Source organism: Grammomys surdaster, unplaced genomic scaffold (assembly GCF_004785775.1).
Source record: "Grammomys surdaster isolate TR1022 unplaced genomic scaffold, NIH_TR_1.0 369, whole genome shotgun sequence".
NCBI classification, from domain to species: Eukaryota; Metazoa; Chordata; class Mammalia; order Rodentia; family Muridae; genus Grammomys; species Grammomys surdaster.
In genome coordinates, this window is record NW_021604788.1 from 1,012,655 (window position 1) to 1,033,603 (window position 20,949).

General features: G+C 37.8%; 1 protein-coding gene and 1 pseudogene across 1 annotated transcript; both read left to right on the top strand.

The window, feature by feature from the left end:
- The first annotated feature begins 5,415 nt into the window (after window positions 1-5,415).
- Window positions 5,416-6,504, top strand: LOC114631927 (melanoma-associated antigen B4-like). Its single transcript, XM_028780320.1, has 2 exons — window positions 5,416-5,662; window positions 5,705-6,504. Exons 1-2 carry the CDS (start codon window positions 5,416-5,418, stop codon window positions 6,502-6,504), a joined length of 1,047 nt encoding a protein of 348 aa, XP_028636153.1.
- Window positions 6,505-11,533: 5,029 nt separating this feature from the next.
- LOC114631939 lies at window positions 11,534-12,627 on the top strand (annotated as a pseudogene).
- Window positions 12,628-20,949: the final 8,322 nt, after the last annotated feature.

The window sequence follows — 20,949 nt, forward strand, 5'->3', positions numbered from 1 at the left end:
AAAGAAAGAAAGAAAGAAAGAAAGAAAGAAAGAAAGAAAGAAAGAAAGAAAGAAGGGGAGGGGAGGGGAGGGGAGGGAAGGGAAGGGAAGGGAGAAAGAAAGAAAGAGAAGGGAGAAAGAAAGAAAGGGGAGGGAGAAAGAAAGGGAAAGGAGAAAGAAAGAAAGGGAAGGGAGAAAGAAAGAAAGGGAAGGGAGAAAGAAAGAAAGGGAAAGGAGAAAGAAAGAAAGGGAAAGGAGAAAGAAAGAAAGTAAGAAAGAAAGAAAGAAAGAAAGAAAGAAAGAAAGGAAAAGGAGAAAGAAAGGGAAAGGAGAAAGAAAGAAAGGGAAAGGAGAAAGAAAGAAAGGGAAATGAGAAAGAAAGAAAGGGAAAGGAGAAAGAAAGAAATGGAAAGGAGAAAGAAAGAAAGGGAATGGAAAGGAAAGAAAGGAAAAGGAAAGGAAAGAAAGGGAAAGGAAAGGAAAGAAAGGGAAAGGAAAGGAAAGAAAGGAAAAGAAAGGAAAAGAAAGGAAAGGAAAGGAAAAGAAAAGGAAAGAAAAGAAAGAAACGAAAAAAAGAAAGAAAAGAAAGAAAAGGAAAGAAAAGAAAGAAAAGAAAGAAAAGGAAAAAAGAAAGCAAACTGAGTAAACTATGAGGAGCAAGCCAGTTAAGTTACAATCCCCCATAGCCTATGCATCAGCTCCTGCCTCCAGGTTCCTTCTGTGTTTTAGTTCCTGTACTAACTTCTTCCAATAGCAGGAAGTCTCAGCCAAATACATCCTTTCCTCCTGAACTTGCTTGGTTCATGGTGTTTTATTGCAACAGCAGAAATCATAAGATAAACATTAGGTTCCTTTTTGCAATACATATGCTGTGCTAATGTAATACTCAGAGAAACTGTGTAGGAATGAGTTGTGACAGTTTGTAGGGCCTGATCATATTTATAACTTTCCTATGAAGCTGAAAATGCTCCAAAAGTAGGATCCTCACTCAATTATTGTTTTGAAGTAGATTTTATGTTCCTGAACATATATATATATATATATTTGGCAAATTATTTTTCTTGAATTTTCTCATCAGAAACACTTTTATTACTACAGAGAAAAAAGGCATCTGCTACTAGCAATTTAACTTGTTCAAGTTTATCTTGGGTAAATAAAATGCAATGTATTAAAATATCCATGGATGCTGAAAATTCATTTAAATAGTTTTGCTTAAGTCCTTAAAAAGTAATTTTAAACTCTCTTATGGTTGCCTGTACAGAAACATGGAAGAAAATATTTGCCAGTTATTTATATATCTGATAGAGGATTAGTATTTCAAGTACAAAAGGAGATAGAAAAAGTGCCCACCTAAGGATAAATAATGTAATAAATGAATCAGAAACTAAATTGAATAGACACTCAACAAAGATGTATTCATGGCAATAAAAATCCTATACTTTATGTCATTGAAAATGCAGATAGTTATTAAATTTTGAGTTTATTTCACCCTAGACAGGGTATCATCATGTACATAAAAAAATGTGTCAAAAAGTGTATATACATATATATATTCATGCTTGCTGGTCATAATGCAAATCAGTCTAGTCACTATGAAAATCAGTATAGCATTTTCTAAAAATATTTCTGTAGAGACATGATATTATTTAGGTATACCAAATGTGGGCATATGCACAAATTAATAAAATTAAGCTTATACTAATGATATCGTCTTAATCATTTTTTCGTGGAACCTCCCACATTACCACAAGAAACAGCTTATGTTTCCATAAAAAATGAAAAAAAAAGTGAAAAATATTCTATGTGAACTTTTAAGGAAAGATTCATACTATTTTTCTAAAGAAGCACAGCATTTTAAATTTATACTTAGAATCATGTGAATAAATCTTAAAAACAGTATGTTAAGTGAATGAGTGCAATGATGAAAAAAGCACATATTGTACGACTCTTCTTATGTAAAATGTCTAAAGTATGTAAATCTATAAAAGGGAGACAAGAATACTGCTTGTCTAGGAATAATGTAGGGAAAAGAATTGCTGCTAATGATTACAGTTTTTTTTTTAAGATGTGGTTGAATAGCTTAAAATTGATATTGGTATGAATGTGTATCAACTTTACATTCAATAAAAACACTCAGATGTATACTTTTAATATTTTAATATAGTATGACATTTAAGTAAATAAAGCTATTAAAAATAAAAACTTATATTTTACATATTTATAAATGTATTATATTGTTTTATTTGTTCATGAAGAGGAAGAATGAGCAATCTACAAGAAATTGTATGTAACTGGATATCAACATGTGAACCAAAATAAAGCAGACTCAAAATTTTTGTAGAATTCGGAAAACATCAAAGAAATTGAAAAAGAAACAAAGGTAGAAGCAGCAGACTATCGGAGATCCATGGAGAGTACAAGAGACTGAAGTAATATGATGAAGATATATTATACTTATTTATGAAAACATCAAAATGAAACTTGTTATTTGTACAATTAATATTTGCTGCTGCTGCTAAAATGAATTCATAATCACAAAAAGTAAGTAGTTCAGGAAATAATTTGAGAACATAATTTAGAAAGGTACTATATCAAATTCCCTGCAAGATTTCAGAAGCTTATATAGATAAGATCAATAGCTAATTAGAATATGTAATAGAAAATATAACTACTAATACATCAACAATATTCAACATACTTTCAATAGAAACTAGACATAAAAGTACAGATTTGTGAGATATTTATAAGAACTTACTAATAGTAAAATGATTTGCCAATGGAAATACATCATTTATCTTTTATAGAAGAAATAGTTATAAAAATATCACTTACCATAAATTCTTACTTTTTATTTTTTTTGTATGAGTTATTTACCTGCATGTATGTCTATATATGGCAAGTATGCAATACCTCCCAAAGACAGAGATGGCATCAGATCTCCTGGGACTGGAAATACAAATGATTGTGAACAGACATGTGGGTCCTGGGGAAATCAAACATAGGTCATCTGGGAGAGCAGCTAGTGCTTTTAACCATTTATTTCTCCAGCTCCAATTACCTGAAATTAATTTCATTATTATTTCCTTACATATTGCTGTGAAAACTTAGTCTTGGATTCCCGTGACTAAAATATACCTGAAATAATGAGAAGAAAAAAAATAGTATTGACAATAAGAGCAAGGCTTCTATATCTTAATAGAAGTAGTACCTGTGTTTAAATGCATCCTGAAATGGACACAGGTCTGGAAAGACAACAGAAGTAGTTTTAATTTTTTCTCTAGTGTGCAATATAGAGTACAGTGCATTTTAAAGAAAAATCTGAAACCAGTAGAAATTCACAGCTAAAAATTTTGTACATATTCTTATGTCAGTTGTCAGAGGATTTAGACCTGGCTATTAAACTAAAGAGCTCCCTCATTTTGTCCTTAGGGTGTTTCAGTCTCCTATGCTACCTCCACTGTGACTCAAAGTTGAATAGAATTGACTAGCAGATAAAACATACTCAGACTTCTTGAAACAGTCGCACGAATCAAAATGTTTAGTCTGAATGTCCAGGCCTAAAATAATTATAGAAAAAGCTTAATTATCTTCAAATAATCAAGATAAGAATCAACTTAATTCTAGCAATGTGGCCCGGGCCTGGAACTCCAACACTCAATAAACAGGCCATTGGATTGTTAATTCTAGGCCACTGTAGGCTACATAAGGATTCCTGGGCAGCCTGAGATACAAAAGATTTAATCTTTAATCATGAAAAAATGAGAGATACCAGATATGATGGCACATAGGAACACTGAGGTAGATAACTCATAAACGTTCCTTTCAAGATCAAGGTACCTAGTTAGTTCTCGGGAAATCTGAGATACAGAAAGACAATGATCAAAGATAAAAGGGTAGAAGAAAAGAAAGTGTAGCTGTGAGGATTGAGAGAAGGGGTGGGGGAAGAAGAGAAGTAGAAACTCAGAAAAGCAAGGAGGTGGATGGAGAACTGAGAGAGTATAGAATAAATAGCTCTCTAGGGGATCATAGAATATAGGACTAGGAGAGAAGGTGATGGATTATAGTGAATATTCAGGGTCCAACAACAAAGACCTTGTAGGGCACTTTAATGCTTTATGGTGAAGTCGTGAACGGGGATTCTAGGCTACAAATAGCTCTGTTATACCTTTTTCTCAGAATTCTGGTGGAAATGAGATGTTTGGCTGGACACCTATTAGCTCACATCAAAATATTCCTGCCTTAGGCAAAATCAACATAAAGAACAGACATGAGTTATCTAGGGACTTCATTTTCCCGGAACGAAAGAGGACAGAGAAACAAGGTGTGGATGGGGAGGGGGATTCAGAAGTGATGGACTCTAACTTCCGGTTAACGGTCCAGTCGAAGGACTCCTTGGTTGGCTCCGAAGCGCTGGCTCCTCCTGTTAGGTAAGAAAGTATCTCCATGTGTTTTCTGGGGGGAGTCCTAGGGCTTTCAGACTAGTTGTCAAAACTGTGACAACCAAAAACCTATTGTAAATCCCCTAAACCAGAGCCTACTCTCCCCCACAAAAAGGAAGCCAGTCACACAGGCCTGTTTCTGCTCTGGTTTCTAGAGTTCCGGACATGGCGGTTAGGCCGAGATATGCCGCACTGTCACTTTCCTCGCATTTATTAGTGAATGAAAGAAATTTTGGGGGCAGGAGGACTAACAGACAAAAGAAGAAATCTAGGTGCTATGGATTTATAAGGAGGGAGACCAGTCATGAAAATTGAAAGATTGGGAAGATTGTCTGGTGCTGTATGGGGACCAGCTACACAGAATTGTTCCCTGTACAGTGGCCTAGGTGGATCGGGAGGGCCTGATGACCAAGATGCTACTTCAGTTTATCGTTTGAAGAACAAGAAGGTGGCAGATTTATACAACTTATTAAAAGATATGCAGTGAGGAGATCTGTGGAAGGAACAAGGTGGCCTAACACAAGTGTGGGTATATTTTGTATCTGCTGGCTGAGTGTCTTAATTTTCTCCTGTGTGTTACTAGTGAGGATTTTAGTGTTTAGAGCAGCAGAGAAAAGTGGTGATATACCCATGGTTAAAAAAAATATACACGAGAGGTCTCAATGTAAACAAAGAAGGTCCTGAAATTTGTCATACGAATCCCTAGTGGAAATGTTAAAGAATGTGTTTCTCTCACTTAGAAGCTATAACATGGAGTGCCAGGCAGTGGCCTAATAGATTCTGATTTCCTCCGCAGGTTTAGTAGGAAGTGGATTGATCAGGAGAAACAGAGCAATGTGAGTACTCAAAAAGATGCCCAGATAAAAGCAGAAGAGGGTGCATTCATTAAAGGCAAGTTTCTCTCCACCCAGTGATGGTGTGACACTCATAGTGTTATTCTATTCTCAGATACCTGCATTTTCAGCGCTCCTGACTGGTGCTCCTGAGACAACTTATCATGCCTAGGGGCAACAAGAGCAAGGGCCGCTCCAGGGCCAAAAGGCAGCAGACTCGCGGAGAAAGCCAGAATCTCCAGGGTTCTCAGCCCACTGTGGAGGAGGAGAAAATGTCATCCTCCTCTCTTGTCCAGGGAGATACACTCAGTTCCCCTGGTGTAAGCACTCCTCAGGAGTCCCAGGAGGCCGCATCCTATGGCTCTCCTGAGTTAGATGTGCCCTGCTCAGTTCATGATGTAGGTGCTGAGGGTGCTGTTGCAGGTGCTGAGGGTTCTGATGTTGGTGTTGAAGGTTCTGTTGCAGGTGCTGAGGAGAAGAGTGCACAGGCCTCCAAGATAGCAGCCGCAATTCAATCTGCACGTAGAGATCCTCTGACCAGGAAGGCCAATGCTTTGATAGAGTTCATGATGGAGAAGTTTAAGGTGAAAGAGCCTTTCACACAGGCAGATATGCTGAGAGTAATCAACAAGAAGTACAAGGTGCACTTTACTGAGATCCTCAGGAGAATCTCTGTGCGCTTGGAGCTGGTTTTTGGCCTTGAGCTGAAGGAAGTTGATCCCAGTTCTCAATCCTATATGCTTGTAGGAAAACTGGGTCTCTCCACTGAGGGAAGTCTGAGTGGCAGTAGTGGGTTACCCAAGACAGGGCTCCTGATGACTCTCCTGGGTGTGATCTTCATGAAGGGGAACCGTGCCACTGAGGAAGAGGTCTGGGAATTTTTAAAGGTAGTGGGGATATATCCTGGGAGGAGTCATGTAATCTTTGGAGAGCCCCGGGAATTTATCACCAAAGATTTGGTGGAGGAAAATTATGTGGTATACCACCAAGTTCCTGGCAGTGACCCCCCAAGCTATGAGTTCCAGTGGGGTCCCAGAGCCTATGCTGAAACCACTAAGATGAAGGTCCTGGAAGTTATAGCTAAGATCAATAATACTTCTCCTAGTTTCTTCACTAGTATGTACGAGGAGGCTATGATTGATGAGGCTAATAGAGCAGCAAGAAGAGTTACAGCTGTGCCTGGCAATGTTGTAGATGCCAGGGATGTCAGGGCTCATCGCAGAGGCATGGCTCATAGCTCCTCTTCTAAGTAGTGGGATGTGTTATGAGCTAAAGATAATAAATGTGTAACTTATTCTGTAATACATGAGAAATTTTATATGCATTTTCCTTTGCTATTTTGCAAATGATCTTTTAATCAAGGATTACCTTGCTATATAATTTGTTTCTTAACATTGTGCTTACATACATATTGCTATTTTTCCATGTTTAAAATGAAGTTTTGGCTCTTTTCAAACAAACTGAGAAATCTTTAAAATGTTAATGTGGTATTGGAACAGTGATTTTTTTTTGGTAATATGGTATTGTTTGATGGTGGACCAAAAGTGATAAGACTAATTCAAAATAGTTGTATTTTACTCTTTCTTGTAATGCTAATTGAAATAAATTTAGATTTTAATACTCAAAATGGATTACAAAATAAATTGTAATGAACACCAAAAAAAAAAAAAAACCAAACAAACAAGCTAATTAAGAAATGGGACCTGGAACTAAATAAAATTCTCAAAACGAACTAATACTAATTAGCATTTAAAAATATTCAACATATCTCCCTGGGAAGGGGAAATAGAATAGATTTTGAGGGTGGACTAGGGGTGAATGGGGATGGGAACATGAGGGATCAGGTGAGGGTAAAGTGGAGGGAGAGAATATGGGAAAAGTATCTGGAATAGGGTTGGATTTCAGGGGCCATATAGAAACTTAATGCAGTGAAAATGGCAAGGAGTCCACATAGGTGACCCTTGCAGAAACTCTTAGTAATGGGATTATGGAGCCTGAACAGGCCATCTCCAGTGGAGGGATTGGGATACCAAACCAGCCATAAAACCTTCTACCTACAATTTGTCCTTCCTGCAAGATGTGCTGGGCTAAAAGTGGTACAGAAAATGTGTAGGTGGGCAACCAATGAATGTTCCTGCTTGAGACCCACGGCACAAGAGGGAGCCCACCACTGACACTGCCTGAAGAGCCAGGAACCAGAGGATGAGTAGCCCAGATACCTAGGTTAGAACCAAATATTCCAGGCCAAAAATATTTTAAAAAAGTAAATGAAATAATTCCTAATGATATTCTTCTACACTTGCAGATCAGACCCTAGCATAATCATCATCAAAGACGCTTCATCCAGAGAGTACTGGGAGCAGATGCAGAGGCCCACAGACAAACAATAGGTGAAGCACAGCGAATATTGCAGAGAGGGGGAGGAAGGATTGCAGGATCCAGAGGGGTCAAAGACACCATGAAAAAATACAAATAATAAGTTAAGTTAACCTGGGCTCATAAGGGCTCACAGAGACTAACCTGACAATTGGGGAGCCTGTATGAGACTGGCCTAGGATACATATTTTACCGTTGCATAGCTTGGTCTTCTTGTGGGACTCCAGTGAGAACATGGTCTGTCCCTGACTCTTTTGCCTGCTATTGGGACCCTTTTCCTCCTACTGGGTTACCTTTTCCAGCCTTGATATGAGAGTATGTGCCTAGTCTTATTGCAACATGATATGTCATTTCTCATTGACATCCCTGGGTGGCTGGGCCTTTTCAGAAGGTAAATGGAGGAGTGTATCTCAGTGAGAGGGGCAGAACTAGGAGGAGAAGAGAGAGGGAAGTCTGTGGGTGGGATTTCATACATGAGAGAAGAATAAAAAAATATTCAACATACTTAGCCATCAGGTGAATGCAAGTTAAAACAACTTTAAAATTTCATCAAACCTTTTTCAGAATGTCAAGTATTTTTTGTTAAACGCCTTTGGGGATACTGAAAAAGGAGGACACTTCCTCATTTTTGAAATGACTATGGAAATCAGTGTGACAATTCCATAAAACAAAAGCAAAAACTAAACAACAATAAATAACCTAGAAAGTGTTACCATATAATCCAACTATACCACACTTGGGCATATATTCAAAGAACTCTACATTTTACTACAAAGAGTACTTGCACATTCATGTTCATTCATGTTCATATCCAGACACTGGTAACAGCCCAGATGTCCAAAAATATAAATACAAAGTGTTTTTTAAAAAAATTAAAAATTAAAAATGATAAAAATTTTAATGAAAATTAAAATTATATATATAGTGGAATTTTATTCAACTATAAAAAAGAAAAATAAAATTATGAAACTTTTAGGTAAATAGGAGCTAGAAATAAGCATTCTGAGTGAGGTAGGCCAAACCCAGAATGACAAATACAACATTTTCTCTCACAGATTTGGATGATGCTAGCTTTGAATCTTAAACATGTTTGTTTAAATTGGAATGCCCATAGAAGTCAAGAAACTAGTAATGGACTATGTAGGAGATATCAATAGATGTGGATAGAACATAAATTGTATAAGTGGAAATGGAATAATGGAACAGGAAGGATAAGTGGTATGGAATTGGGAGGTCAGGATAGAGGAGTGTGGGAAAAACAAGTGTGGGCAGTGACTCAGGCCCCTCTAGCATCCTGCAGGCCAGCACTTCGGAGAAGGTGGCCTGTGGACCTCAGCAGCAGAGTCCTGGGGCCTTCCCAAGGGTTCCCACATATACAAGAAGTTCTAGGGTTCCAAAAGCTGGAAATTTGTTGGCAGTGGGTACAGAAGACATGTGGAAGAAGTTTATTGTCCATGCTGTGAAAGTTGTATCTGAATGTGCGTGTGCCCCCCGCCCCGCCCAAGAGCTTGGGGAGAGCTGGCTTATATAGAGGGTGAGAAGGAGGAGGGACCATGGAGGAATAATTTAATTATCTAGGACCCCCAGCCTTATTCATATGTAAATCTCTCGAGGCTGAGGCCTGTTAGTCACACCCTTTACCTGTGTCTTACCTGACTGATAGTACAGGTTAAATGGAGATGAGACCACGTGTCAGGGCCCTGGGTTCTGGGGGCGTAGCCAAACGCCTGCAGTCTCGGGGTTCCAGGCTCATGCCAACACAAGATGCTCTTCTACAGCCCAACAGAGGAGGGAGTGTGGAGAGGGATAACTAAAGACCCTAGAAAAAGCCATATGAAAATTTATTAGTATAGAAACTTCCTAAATATAGTTATATACATATATAGATATAGTTTACCCGAAGAAGTTTTCAGCAACAGAGACACAATGACTTTCCAAAACAGCAAATAAAAAGCCTAGTGCTATGTATGGGGTACCATGCCATTGGCCAGTGAGTTCATAGAGACCTTCCTAAACATGCCAGACCTCTGCCATTATTATTTTTCATTACCCTCCAGAACTTGATAGTAAGACTGTGAAGACACCACATCCTTAAGTTGTAGCACATGGAAAAATCAAACTGTCACTGACCTGGAAGCTTCAATTTTACTTGGTAGCTTTCAGAGAGCTGGAAGGTGTTATGCATGCTACTGGGGGACAAAAACATTAACAGTCTTCCCTGGCTGCAAGCCCTGCATGTTAAAATAATTATTGACCTGGCAAGATATGCCCACTGGATCAATAGTGGCACTAATGTTATGGGACTAATCCACCACTCTCTATTCATATTTAAGGCTCAATCCACAACACTGAACTTATCCCTGATGTCCTTAAGTGGATCATGAGATCTTGGATGGATAGGAGATAAGCTCCTGGGAAGAATTTATTACTATTATTTTCCTAAATAAGTATAGCACTAAACTGCCTCTCGAGGATTCATGTTTATTACCCATGAAAAAGTGTGTCTTTCAACACCCAACAGACAAGCTCATTTTGCAGATGATGGCATTTAACATGGAAACCTCAATTGGCCAATATGCAGAGAATAAGAATACAAGAATAAGAATAAGAGTTCTTGGTTTTAAATGAGACATCTATTACACATCCTTTCCCTTCACTGCTTAGGGATCATCATGGAAGAAGAACATAAAAAGATTGTAAAACCCAGTGAAAGTAGACATCTGCAGCAAAACAATATTTGCAGGACATGAAAGAGATATGGCACATATGAGTTGACTATAACTGGACCTGCATGTATACAATGTGTATGACATCAATTCATCTAAAATCCCAGAATGGATGGGAGAGGACCCCATGAAGTCCCAGACCTAGCTGAAAAGCATATGGCAATTAGTGGCTGCTAGAAGAAAAGAACCAGTTTATATTAGGTATATAGCCTCTAAAAGGCTACCCATGATCTAGTAGCTGACCCTATCTGTACACATGTAGATAGGTTGACTCTGTGAAGGAGGGGATGTGTGTGTGTGTGTTATGTATATATACATATGTGCATATATATGTTTATATGCACTTGTGTAGGTATATGTATGTGTATATAAGCATGCATGGATTCTTGCGAACTGTATGAATCAGGTGGTTGAGCCAAAGAAAAATGCGAATGTGTTAATGTATAAATGAGAATGTGAATGTAAATGTGGGTATGAATATCCAGGGTTTTGTGCATATTTGCTTGTGTAAAAGATTTTCTTTTCCTTTCCTTTGTCTCTTGTTTACATAGAGTTAACCAGCTTAGCCAGAGAGGCTTCTGGCTGCCTGGCCAGAGGAGGAAGAGATAGCAATAAATTCTTTACTTAGTACCCTACTGCTAGGCAACAGGTGCTAATCTCCCAAGCTAGTTGTTTTAACCGTAAAATATGGAAGAAATATTTTAGAATGTTTTTTAGAAGATATCAGCAAACATTCTAGTTAGAGAGCTAGAAGTGTAGAGATCATCAGTCTCTAATGCTACCTCTATGTCCAACACTTTGCCCCCACTTCAGCCAATTCCAGGCCTTGCTGTCTCCCAGCAGAAGAGCCCCTTTCTTTTTCTCATCTTGGTATACAAGATTTGTCATTTCAGCAACAAAAGAGTGAATGGTTCCCATGTCCTACCACCAGCTTATGAGTGAGGTAGTGCCTACAGGTAGCAGGATCATTTGTATTTTTTGGAGGTTTCTGAATATATCAGGGTGATTGGGAGAATCAGAATATGGTGCATCCCTTAAGATCTACCACAGAAAACACCAAATGTCATATTCCTTAAAGCTACAGTCAAATTTGTAGGCTGAAGGTCTATACATCCTCACAATATCTCTCATATAGTCATCCCTTGTTCTCTTACCTATACTTCTACTTATTGCAACCACTATGCCTAGGAGTCAGAAGAATAAGCATCACAACCACTTGAAGAATAAAATGCAACCAGGAGAAAGGCCATCCAGAAGAAGATGTTTCTCAGGAGAAAGTTTGTCATAAAAGAGATGATTCTCAAGATCATAAGGAAGCACATGTTAGTGAAGCAGTAGAGGAAAAACCTCCTTGCTTTTCCTCTTCTGTGCCTGGGGAGATTTTTGAGATGCCACCTGCTTCCAAAACAAGTAGTGTGCCAGATAGCCTTTCTGTGTACCATTGTCTCTCATTATTTGTGATGATGATTTAGAATTGCTGAAGGACCTTACTGCCACTGTGGGAAGAACTCATTGTACTCAGATTATCGAACCTGCCTTGAGATTCCATGCAAAAATTGCCTAGATATGTGTGTGGCTTTAGTGGAACAGTATACACTCTACAGATTTAAAATGAAACAACTCATTGCCTGAAAAGATTTAATAAATCTTATTGAACCAAAGTACCAATACAGATTTAATGAGATATTTAAGAGAGCTTTTGAGAACATTGAAATTGCTTTTGCAGCTAGTGTGATTGAAATTGACTCAACTAATCATTTTTATGATCTAGTCAGACTGCTAAAACTCCCCAATAAAGGAAGGGTTTGTGCTGGCAGGGATTTACCAAAAACTGGTCCTCTTATGACCATCCTGGCTATGAGTTTCATGAAGGGTAACTCTGTTTCTGAGGACAACATTTGGAAATTCCTGAATTTTATGCAAGTGTACCCAGGGAGGAAGCATTTTATTTATAGAGAGGCAAGGAAGCTCATCACTCAAGATTTTGTGAAACTGAAGTTCCTGGAATACAAGCAGATACGCAGTAGTGATCCTCCATGCTATTGGTTCCAATGAGGTCCAAAAGCTTACACTGAAACTACCAAGATGAAAGTCCTAAAATTTATGGCTAAAGGAAGTGGCATTGAACCTAGTACCTTTTCCATACAATATGCAGAAGCTTTGAGAGAAGAAAACCAAAAGGCCAAGATAAGAAAAGGATATCCCATCCTGGCACTAAAACATCATCCAGGACATAGCCATCACCATGTGCAGAAGCTTATGACACCTCAATAAATTGTGAGACATTAACTAAAGACAAGAAAATACAACATCACGTTTGAGATATTACAAAAGAATGAAATGTCAAGTAATAAAGAATAACCAATAAGAATTTTTGCTCATTTGTTTTAGTCTTTTAAATGTTTTATACATATTAATAGATTCAAATCATTAATTATGTAAGAGGCACTAAGTCTTAAGAAATTAGGTATCTCAGTCATTGTACTTCTTAAGCAAAAGTATCTGGTAGGGTTCAGGAATTGCTATACCAATCATACAACCACTGATCTCAGTTAAGGAAGTCTATTGAAGATACACCCTATATGACATCAAACAATTCTCAGAGAAGGCATTTTATAGGGAATAAAAACAGGCTGGATAGGTTAAAATGGAATAAGTCGAGCAATATTACATTTTGGCTTACTAGACAAAGTATTATCATCTAACCTTTAAGCTAAATGGTCCTGAGTGAGATAAGAGAGGTGGTAGATGGGTGGTGAACAGGGGAATTTCATGACATTGAGATAAAGGAGCATGGGTGATTCAATCACAACTTTTTTGCTTCTTAGTAACATTCTTCAGTGTCAGCTATGGATAATTACTTCTGGGAAGTGGAGTCTGAGAACTTGAACTTAATTTCACCTTATGAGTAAAATGGAGACTGAATACAAAATGGCTACAGTTCTGTTAAAAGGAGCAAGCCTCAACATTCCCCTCTTTGAGTTGTTCCTGTGAATCAAATCATTGATTCTTCATTTTTCTCTGAGGCCAGGGGGATCCATTAAACAAACTTTTACACCAGCTTTTATTGGTGTTCATAATTCTGGCAGGTCTTGATGAATTAATTTATTGACCTAAGTATTTGAAAATTTGGCCTCCCTTAATAAGTGCCGCTGTTCCCATGCTGACAGACACTGCTATGCCCATGCCTACTAGGAGGGGGACTAGTATTGGAGATGTCCTGGCCTTCTGGGATCAGTGTAGAAATCCCAGGTGTTCTCAGCCTCCTTCTCTGGAATAATAGTATATCTGAGGCAGTAAATCTACTTGTAAGTAAAAGTCAGAAGTTTCAGTGAAGCTAAAGGGACTGATACAGGGAGTTAGTCCAAAGGCACAAGCAAACCAAGTGCTTTAAACTCTTACAGTGATCATCTGGAAGTGAATTGTTGCATTACAGTGCTAAAGGTTCAGAGACTCTGATATTTATATGAGCCTGCATGTAAGCAGAGGCCTTGTCCTTCAGTGCCTCCCAGTATCAAACTGTGCTCATGCCTCCAAGGGCATCGTTGGTCTCAGTAAGAGGGTTTAACACTTTGTTCAGACCAATGATATCTAAGACCTATTATAAGTAGGCTAGAGTCTCTGGATGGTGAACATCATCCCATGTTCCCTTCCAGATGCATAAAGACAGAGTTCCCAAGTCTTTTCTGTATTCCATATATTATCTATATAATTTTTAAAACCTTAATTTGAATGGAGTTGATTTTTCCAAGTTTTTCAGAGTGGTTCTCATCCCTCTGTAACTGAATATAATAATTCTGATCAGTTACTGAGGGAGCTAATGTTTCATAGCCCCATGTAGTACAAACCTCGTCTTCACAGTTAGGGTCTCCATTTGAAGATCGGGATATATCTGAAGGGTGGCTAAACTGTTTTCCATATTCTGGATCCCATATTCAAAAGATCCAGAGAATGAGCGATCTTATGCTTGCATTCCTTGGGAACCTATTCCATTTTGGTTTAAATACTTTATATAAATCAAAGGTGAGGGTGGGAAAATGATAGGCATTGATACTAGTAATTAGGCCCCCTCTGCAGTTCTAATCAAAGTCCATATGTGTGGTATGAGAGCATGTGCTTCAGCAGGCTTAGCCAATGTAAAACCAAAAACTAGTCTCTAGATTCTTCTACCAGTCTGATTTTTAACAGGTCTTGTGTATTTGTCTGATGATCCATTGATAGTCTGAGTCATGATGTTTCCAGGGGGCAAACTTCAGATGGATGAGTCTTAGATTGGATCCCATCTATTTTCATGGTCATCGGGGTGTTCACAATCGTGAAGTGGGGTCCTTTTCAGCATGTGCCCAGGGAAGTTGTTTTGACTTAGCATTTCAGGCTGTAAGGTAAGAAAATGGACATCTTATCTTTCTTCTGTAACTGAATCTTGCTGACATTAGGACATTGTTTTAGAGGCTCACAGAGACCAAAATTGTAGGAGAAGGCTGGGCAATGGGACACTTATCAGAAGCATCTGATTAGGTGATCCGGACGATAGACAGGAACAATCACATCGACTGCACTGGTTAACATCAGCTTTCAGCAAGTCAGAGTTCAGCAGGTCCATCCGTGATCCCTGGATCCCTGGCTGTCAGCCAGGTGAAAATCTGTTAACACAAATATAGACTAGGAAAAGAAGTTAAAATTGCCTAGTAATTGGGGAAGGTAAGAAATTCCAAAATCAAAGGAAAAAAAATCCCATCTTCAAGAAAAGGTAGATGTACTTATTTGGAGTCCAATTGATCTGTGGCAAGTGGATCCAAATCGTATGACTTTTTTGATTCTGTGAAACTTATATGAACTTTAGTTTATAAAAAGAGGTACATTAGTTTTACCATTGTTTTGAAATTCATATTTCAGAAAAAGTAAACAGGTTTCTGTAAGACTGGAGTAGATTCATACCTTTGAGACCTAGTAAAAGCTATAGATTTGGGTTAAAAGGCATGGAACATTCTTTCTCAGTCCAGAGGGCTAAATATACAGATTGAACAGAGATGTTTTAGCATCATGAGAAGCACCTTTAAGTCTACATTCAGAAGAAAACCAAAGGGAATCTAAAATCTTGAGCTTGTGCGTCATCAGTTTATCAAAAGTCCATTGATCTATTTTAAATTTCTGAGCTTTGCAATCATAGAGTAACAATAATTTTAAATATGTTTTTTTCAAAAGCATATTTTTAGACTCTCCAATATTTATAATTTATGTTTCCCAACCTTAAACATCTTGTTAAATCATTTTTCTATCATTTTCCAAGTTTTTTAATATCTTTTAAGCTTTATCACCTGCATTATTATCAATCATTTTCAGACTGATATACATTTTTCAGACCTTAAGAAAGTTCTAAATTTTATCATTTTTCTAGGCAATAATTTATTATGAGACACAGGAGTTGATTACTGAGAACAGTCATTAAATGAAGCTTAGGAGCAAAGCAAACTTTTTTGCCCTTTTTAGTAACATAGTGGTGAGTGGTGCATTACTTTGAGATGAGGAGTAAGTTGTCTGTTTTTTTTTTTTTAATTTTGCCATCATTGTGATCAGAGATCTGCAGAAGGATCAATTTAAAATCTAAATGGCCTCTGTAATTGATTGTGTATTACCTAAACAGCTATCCCAGGATCCTGGGTCTCTTTGGCACCAAAGGTAAATGCAGTCTTTGGCCATCAGTCCCGGAAGATGGGAGGCTTTTTACTGTGGAGGAGGAATATGGGAGAGACTGATCTAACCTTGAACTTACTTGAACTTAAGCAACCTTTGGCAGTCAATTCTCCAACTGTCCTTTGTCCACAGTTCAGGCCAGGTCTAGGTAGTGGACAAGGTATGGGGGCATTAATGCCAAGTGGTTATCATATCAATATCCTGGTGGTACCCTTTGTCACTGTGCCCATATCTTCTTGGAGATCTTGGGACATCACTACTAGGATTCAGGAGTTTCTGTCTATCATAGTAAGTTTAAATATATTAAATACCATACTCAGTATATCTCTAAATATTTTGAGGGCTAGTACTTACCTAGCATTTCTGATTTAAACACTCTTTCTCTGTATTTAGGTATCTGCTCTAAACTATGCCTTGTAAACATAAAACAGGAGGCTAAATAAACCTTAATGTTGAAATTAACTGCATGACATCTTAGTATGACTTTGTATATATTTCTGAACATATTAAAGGATTTGATCATTTACAAGGTTCCCAACTATCAACTCCAGTTATGTTGAACCTTACAATTTCAGTTTTGTGTTGAAAATACTATCAAAATAAAAACTTTTAAACCCATAAACATACTCCATAAAGAGACTAGGAACATTTTTGACCCTTGCTGAGAGAGCTCTTATCTATTCAGCTCCTTGGCCTGAAAGGAGGGAGGGCTTTTGGAGCTTTACTGGAGATCAAGCAAACTGAAATGAAAAGGGTTGGATCTTAAAAGCCAGAGATTCTTGATCTTTTTAATGCTGCAAACCTCTAAAATTTTTTAATCCTTAATTTTTATTCCTGATACCATTACTATAATTTACAGAGCAAAGTATACCTGATATAATGAAAAGAAAAGGAAAAGCTATACCAGATTAAAAGACCTCAGGAATGTATATATTATTGACATCTTATTGCATTAATCAATAGCTGTGTATTTTGCAAATTGAAGCTGTGACAGTCCTAAACAAGAAAGGGTTTCTTGTTTAAGCTGCAGTAAATTTTCTGATTATGGATCATTTCTTTTGTAAAAATGTAAAAGTCATTCCAGATTTTTGCAGTTCCTCTAATGCATTTGGGACGACTGTCTCAAAGTAATCTGCAGCTTTCCTGATAACTCACCTTCTCTCTCCTCTGCTAAGAACTATAGCATGCTTCTGTTTTATTTTAAAACCTCCTGCTATCATATCCACCATCAGATCCATCTGCCATCATAGGGACTTCTCAAGCTTTTCTTTTTTCATCATATTTGTCCCCTGCTCCCTTCATTGGTCCATACTTTTATTGCTGTTGTCCATTATAATTTCTAAAGTCTGTAAAGTATCCATTAAAATTAATTCCTTTATTGTAACCATCATATACCAACAAAGACATTAAAATAAAATATTCAACAAATTAAAAAATATCCCATAGCTTTATATATTTAGTTATAATTTTAAAAATTTCCTTTTACAATATCAAAAAGTATCCTTTTAAAGAATGAAGACATAGAGCATAATCATAATTTTTAGAGACAAAACCATGTTTTTTTTAACAATTTTAAACAATCCAGTGTCTCTACATTCAATACTATGTGCATTATTTTCATGTTTCAAAGTTTGGCTGCCAGCAATAAAAGTTCTTGCATATGAATGAATGAAGGTGCAGCTTTAATACCTCTTTAAAGAAACATTTTTAAATCCTATCATCCGTGATTCTGATTTCTAGGACAGGATTTACATAAAAATATTATCCTAATTTAAAACTATTTTTAGAGACCTGTTTGCCTGGGTTGGCACATGCCATGTGTTGTTGCAAAGAATGGCTTTAACCCTGAGCCAGCTTTCTATTACTGATGTTACAGACTTTTACCCATACATCATAAATTATAAACAAATATTTTTTTAAATTATTTTATTTATTTACATTCCAAACGTTGCCCCCTTCCTGGTCCCCCCTCTTAGAGTTCTTCACACCATCCACCACTTTGCATCTGAAAAGGTGATCCCCCACCCCCCATATCCACTCCCCTCACACACCCATCCACTCCCACCTCACCCACCCCAGCATCCCCCTTCCCTGGATCATAAAGTTTCTAAAAAGATTAGGAGCATCCTCTCCCACTGAGGCCAGACAAGGTAGCCCTCTACCACATAAGTGCCGGCTGCTACAGACCAGTCCATGTATGCTCTCTGGAAGCTCTGAGGAGACTGGGTTAGTTGATACATTTGCATTTCCTATGGGGTTGCCATCCCCTTCAGCTGCTTCAATCCTTCCCCTAATTCTTCCATAATGGCTGGCTGGCTATAAGTATCTGCATCTGTCTCAGTCAGCTGCTGGTAGAGACTCTCAGAGGAGAGCCATGCTAGACTACTGACTGCAAATACAACATGGCATCAGTAATAGTGTCAGGATTTGGTACCTGCACATAGGATAGATTCCAAGTTGGGCCAGTCATTAGTTGGTCTTTCCTTCAATCTCTGCTCCATTCTTGCCCCTGTATTTCCCTTAGACATGAACAATTCTGGGTCAAAAAATTTGTAGATTGATGATAGCCCAGTCTCTTCCCTGGGGTCCCTGTCTATCTACTGGAGGTGGTCTCTTCAGTTTCCATCCCCTCACTGTTAGACATTTTGACTAAGACCATCTCCATTGAGTCCTGGGAGCATCTCATATTCCAGATCTCTGGGACTTTCTAGAGGATCCTCCAGCCCCTACCCCTGACAGCTGCATATTTCCATTCATTCTCCTGGCCCTCTGGACTTCTTTCCTGTTTCCACCCCTCTCTCCCACCCAGATCCCTCCCTCCCTCTGCCTTCCATGATTATTTTGTTCTCCCCTTCTAATCGGGATTGAACCATCCTCACTTGGACTTTCCTTCTTGTTAAACGTCACACAGTCTGTGGAGTGTATCATTGGTATTCTGTACTTTTTGGCTAATATTCATTTATCAGTGAGCACATACCACGTATGTCCTTTTGGGCCTGGAGTACCTTGCTCAGGATGCTTTCTAGTTTGATCCATTTGCCTGCAAAATTCCTAATGTCCTCATTTTTAATAGCTGAATAGTATTCCATTATGTAAACGAATCACATTTTCAATATTCATTCTTCTATTGAGGGAACATGGATTGTTTCTTGTTTTGGCTATTACAAATAAAGCTGATATTAACATAGTGTAGCATGTGCCCTTGTTGTATGGTGGAAAATCTTTTGGATTTAAGACCAGAAGTCGTAGAGCTGGGTCTTCAGGTAGAACTACTTCCAATTTTCTGAGGAAAATTGGGTTTTCAGAGTGACAGTACCAGTTAGCAATTCTACTAGCAATGGAAGAGTGTTCCTTATTCTCCACATGCTGGCCAGCATCTGCTGTTATGTGAGTTTTTGATCTTAGCCATTTTGCTTGACATAAGGTGGAAGCTCAGGGTTGTTTTGATTTGCATTGTCCTGATGACAAGGGATGTTTAACATTTAAGTGCTTCTTGACAATTAGAGATACCTCTGTTGAGAATTCTCTGTTTAGCTCTGTATACCACGTTTTAAGTTGAGTTGTTTCTTTTTTTTGAGTCCAACTTCTTGAGCTTTTTAATATATATTTTGGTTATCAGCACTCTATCTGATGTAGGATGAATGAAGATCTTTTCCCAATCTGCAGGTTGCTGTTTTGTCTTATTGACACTGTCCTTTGTTTTTAGAAGCTTTTCAGTTTCATTAGGTCCTATTTGTAAATTGTTGATCTTAGAACTTGGGCCATTGGTGTTTTGTTGAGGAAGTTTTCACCTGTGTCAATGCATTTCAGGATATTTCCCATTTTCTCTTCTATTTGATTCAGAGTATCTGGTTTTATATTGAGATCTTTGATCACCCATATGGGTGAAGATAGCCGAAACAATTCTGAACAATAAAAGAACTTCTGTAGGAATCACTATCCTTGATCTCAAACTATACTATAGACCAATAGTGATAAAAACTGCATGTTATTGGTACAGAGACAGTTTGATCAATGTACCAGAATCAAAAATCCAGAAATAAAACTACATACATTAAGTAAAGACAATTGGTTTGGATTTTGTTTTTGTTTTTGTTTTGTTTTTGTTTTTTTGTTTTTGTTTTTTTTTGGCAAAGAATTCAAAAACATACAGTGAAAAAAAGGAAGCATCTTCAACAAATGGTGCTGTTTGTTCTATTTGGATGTCTGCATGTTGAGGAATGAAAATATATCCATATTTGTTACACCACACGAAGCTCAAGTCCAAATGGATCAACAATCTCAACATCAAAGTAGATACACTGACTCTAATAGAGAAACTGGGAAATAGCCTTGAATGCATTCGCATAGGGAGAAATTTCCTGAAGAGAACACCAGTGGCTCAGGTTCTAAGGTTAAAAATGATAAATGCAACATCTTGAAAACGAAAAGCTTCTGTTAGGCACTTTCAATAGGACAAAATAGCAGCCTTTTTCTTTGAGAAAGATCTTCACTAACCCTACATCTGATAGAAGGCTAATATTCAAAATAGATAAAGAAAGCAAGAAGTTAGACTACAAACAAACAAAACAAAAACAGAAAAATACAAATAACCCAGTTAAATAATGGGGTATGTTGAGATTTGGTCTTATGCTATCATAATACTAACTGTGGAACCATCAAGACCTGGTTGTAACAGAGATGAGAGAATCCACATGTAAGATACTAAGTGACCTTCTACATCCAGATGCTAACACCAAATACCTGGGCAGAAGAGACATAGATGGTGTTCAGGTTTTACAGTCTTTGGGTCAGAGAGGGACCACTGGGGTGGAAGAAGAGAGTACAGAAGGAGAAATTAGAAACCACTGTGGGGCCCTTGGACTGGAGCAGACACAGAGTCGGTCTGCTCCTGTCCTGTGG

Bases quoted from the DNA above. Each gene is read 5' to 3' on its own strand.
- LOC114631927 (XM_028780320.1), top strand. From the start codon at position 5,416: ATGCCTAGGGGCAACAAGAGCAAGGGCCGCTCCAGGGCCAAAAGGCAG. The intron at 5,663-5,704 runs GTGCTGTTGCAG...TTGGTGTTGAAG, and splicing joins TCATGATGTAGGTGCTGAGG to GTTCTGTTGCAGGTGCTGAG.